This window comes from Drosophila teissieri, chromosome 2L, assembly GCF_016746235.2.
Source record: "Drosophila teissieri strain GT53w chromosome 2L, Prin_Dtei_1.1, whole genome shotgun sequence".
Lineage (NCBI taxonomy): Eukaryota > Metazoa > Arthropoda > Insecta > Diptera > Drosophilidae > Drosophila > Drosophila teissieri.
In genome coordinates this window covers 26,609,314-26,612,250 of record NC_053029.1, presented here as the reverse complement: position 1 = coordinate 26,612,250, position 2,937 = coordinate 26,609,314, and the positions used below count along the sequence as shown (strand labels likewise).

Genomic DNA, 2,937 nt, shown 5'->3' with positions numbered 1-2,937 from the left:
AGTGTTGTGCGACGTCAGCCTGTGGGGGTGGTCCGCAATTTCTGGGCTTTGAAGAAGGCTTATCAACAAAGGCGAGTGGTCAGATGAGAGATCCGGTAGTGCTATGGCGCTTATTAAATTGCGTGGGATGTTTTTTGTCACCGCGAAATCAATTAGATCTGGGATCTTTTTTGGGTCTGCAGGCCAATATGTGGGGCTACCAGGAGAAACGTAGTCCAGTTTATTGCTCACCTTTATAAGTGCATTATACAGTTGCCTTCCCTTGGGAGTCACGAGGCGTGATCCCCAGTGCGTGTGTTTGGCGTTGTAGTCTCCTGCGGTTATGAAGCGATCCCCCAGAGTGTTGTAGAAGTCCATGAATTGACCTTCAGAGATATTAAATCGAGGTGGGCAGTAGACAGCGGCAATGCAAAGGTTGCCGTTTCCTGAGATCACTTTTATGGACGTGGCTTGCAGGTAATTTGTTGCAAACCTTTGATGAAAGTGGTGTTTGATGCGTTCTCTGATTAAGATGCCCGTTCCGCCGTGGGCCTTGCCATCCGGATGATCTGTGCGGTAAAAGGTATAACCTCTTATATAGAAATTATATCTCCCTGTGAGGTGCGTTTCAACCAGCAGCATGGCGTCGATGTGATTTACGTTTAGGAATTGAGTTATTTCAAGTTTATGCCGTGAAATACCGTTGGCATTCCACATGGATATACGTAGGTTAGTCATTTATTATTTGGACTGTTGTGCTACAAGCAACTGAATTACCATGTTCTGGTTCTGAACAAGGGTTTGCATGGTTGTTTTCATGAATGACATAAGTTCCATCATACTTTGTTGCATGGTAAACATCATAGATTCCAGTTTGCTTTGCGGCTGCACTGTTCTTAGTGCTTCGGCGTAGGAGATTCCCTTGGTTGTATCTAGCTGCCCAAAAGATGATCTGGCTGCCTTGGCGAAATGTTGTTGGTGCGTAGCTGTCGCTCGTCGCATGCGACTCTTCAGCTCCTTGTAGACCGCACAGCCTCTGTAGTTTGCCGTATGGTTTCCTCCACAGTTGCCACATTTTTTCATTTGGGGGTCTTCTTTGTTTGCGGGGCAGTTTACGGAGTTGTGGAAGTCTCCGCAGACTACGCAGACCGTCCGAAGTGTGCAGTATGTCTTGGTGTGTCCATACTCTTGGCAGTTTGTGCATTGAACAGGGCCGTTGCGTTTGTGGGGTTCTTCCACGGTGATTCTTTGATGCAGTAAGAGCTGCAGCTTGTAGATCGGGTGCACTTCGTTTTTCTTTAAGGCTTTGCTATCTGGTTCGAGCTCGACCTTGAAAAGTGGTTGCGGTTTTTTGTTTCTGTTAACAATATTGCTAACATTTTTGGCACAGAAGCCCCTGGCCTTAAGGGCTTCTTGAATTTCAGAGGGGGTGACGTCAGGTTCTATACCTTTTAGCACAACTTGCAGTCCCTTGCTGCTTTTTAGTTGATAGGTGTAAAAGTTCTTTTTTGTGTCTTCCAGGTACTTAGCCACAGCTCGGAATTGTTCTTCGGACTTCGTTAGAACCTTTGTTTCGTGTATATTCCCTTTAATAAGCGGAACAACATGGAAATTCTCGTCCACGACCAGCGCAACAATTTTGTTGACCAGGGCGCTTGAACTTGTTTCCCTTATGTAAATAGGTGGGGGCTTAGGTTTCCTTTGGGTCTCCTGCCCCAACTCTGGTTGTTGTTGTCCGCCTCTGCTAAGATGGAGAATCGGTTTTCATTGGAGCTCCTCGTTTGATCGGTGTTTTTGTTGGTTCGATTGATCTTTGGTTTATTGCCAACCGTGTTGGGTGGATTAAGCTTGCGCTTAATCTGGATGTAGCGGTCCATACCGGTCTGTATAGCCGGGACCGCTTGTTGCTTATCGAGGCTAACTGTTTTTGTTGCCATTTTATTTTGTTGTGCGGCCGTTGGGACAATATTGGTAGTTGGTTTAATTATTGGTGGTGAGTTTGCTGCAGAAATTTTAGCACTGCTTGTTGTTGGAGCTTCATTCAGCGAAGCCGGCGGTGATGGGGTTTGGCATTGGTAACTCCATGATGCGGGAGTTGGGGTGAGCAGAGAGGGTGAGCAAGAGCTGGCTCTCTTCCTGTCGACGGTCAGTAGAGTCGAGTTGCTCTTTGTCGACTTCTGATTTTGATCTATATCTCTAGTTGAGAAATAGGAGTAGCAAGCATTTCTTGGGTTGACGGAGCTTCTACGCTCATTCTTTTGATCGCTGCTCATTTTTTCGAGCTTGTTATGCGTGGCACTTATTTGTTTAAATTAAATGAAATCAAATTTTGAATTTAATTTTGAAATTACGCTCCCAACGTTCGCACCTCAGCACTGGTCTTACAGTTGATGTGGCAACGCCACTCGCTCATGATCGCCCTCCGAGATAAGTTGGCAGCGCTAGCAGCTGTTTTATCAGCTGCAAAAATTGCAAACTTATATATTTTGCTAACCACCTGCAACACGCCTAGGTTACGCGCAGAACTATGGCACAAGTCCACCGTTTGTTTTTGCAGATTTGCCGCTAACACTGTTCAGCACAACCACGTTAACACGAGATTTTCGCGCAGCGCTATCGAAAGACGTCCGCTTCCACGAATGTGTAGGAGTAAAATATTGGTTTTGGAATGTACGACAAGTGAGGATCAAAAAATATATAGAAAATTGACAAAAAAAATTACAAGACAATAATATGCGTGAATTTAAATAGCGATTGTTTCGGATTTCTCTCAGTGTGATTATGTTTAGTTCTCTTGCATTTCCTTTATGATCTTTACGTTATTATTTATTTGAACGTTTCAAGGGAAAAAACAATAGGGACATCTACGTTAATGCTTTTAGTGCTGAACTCATTTTAATTTGGCCAATATACATAATCAACATGGTTTTCTTTGGTGACTCACCCTTTTCTTTTGTA

The 2,937-nt window shown here is 44.4% G+C and overlaps 1 protein-coding gene across 1 annotated transcript; it reads right to left on the bottom strand.

Annotated features, from left to right (window-relative positions):
• Nucleotides 1-1,649: 1,649 nt before the first annotated feature.
• On the bottom strand, nt 1,650-2,252 carry LOC122624355. The gene has a single exon (XM_043803866.1). The coding sequence runs from the start codon at nt 2,250-2,252 to the stop codon at nt 1,650-1,652; it is 603 nt and encodes a 200-aa protein (XP_043659801.1).
• Nucleotides 2,253-2,937: the final 685 nt, after the last annotated feature.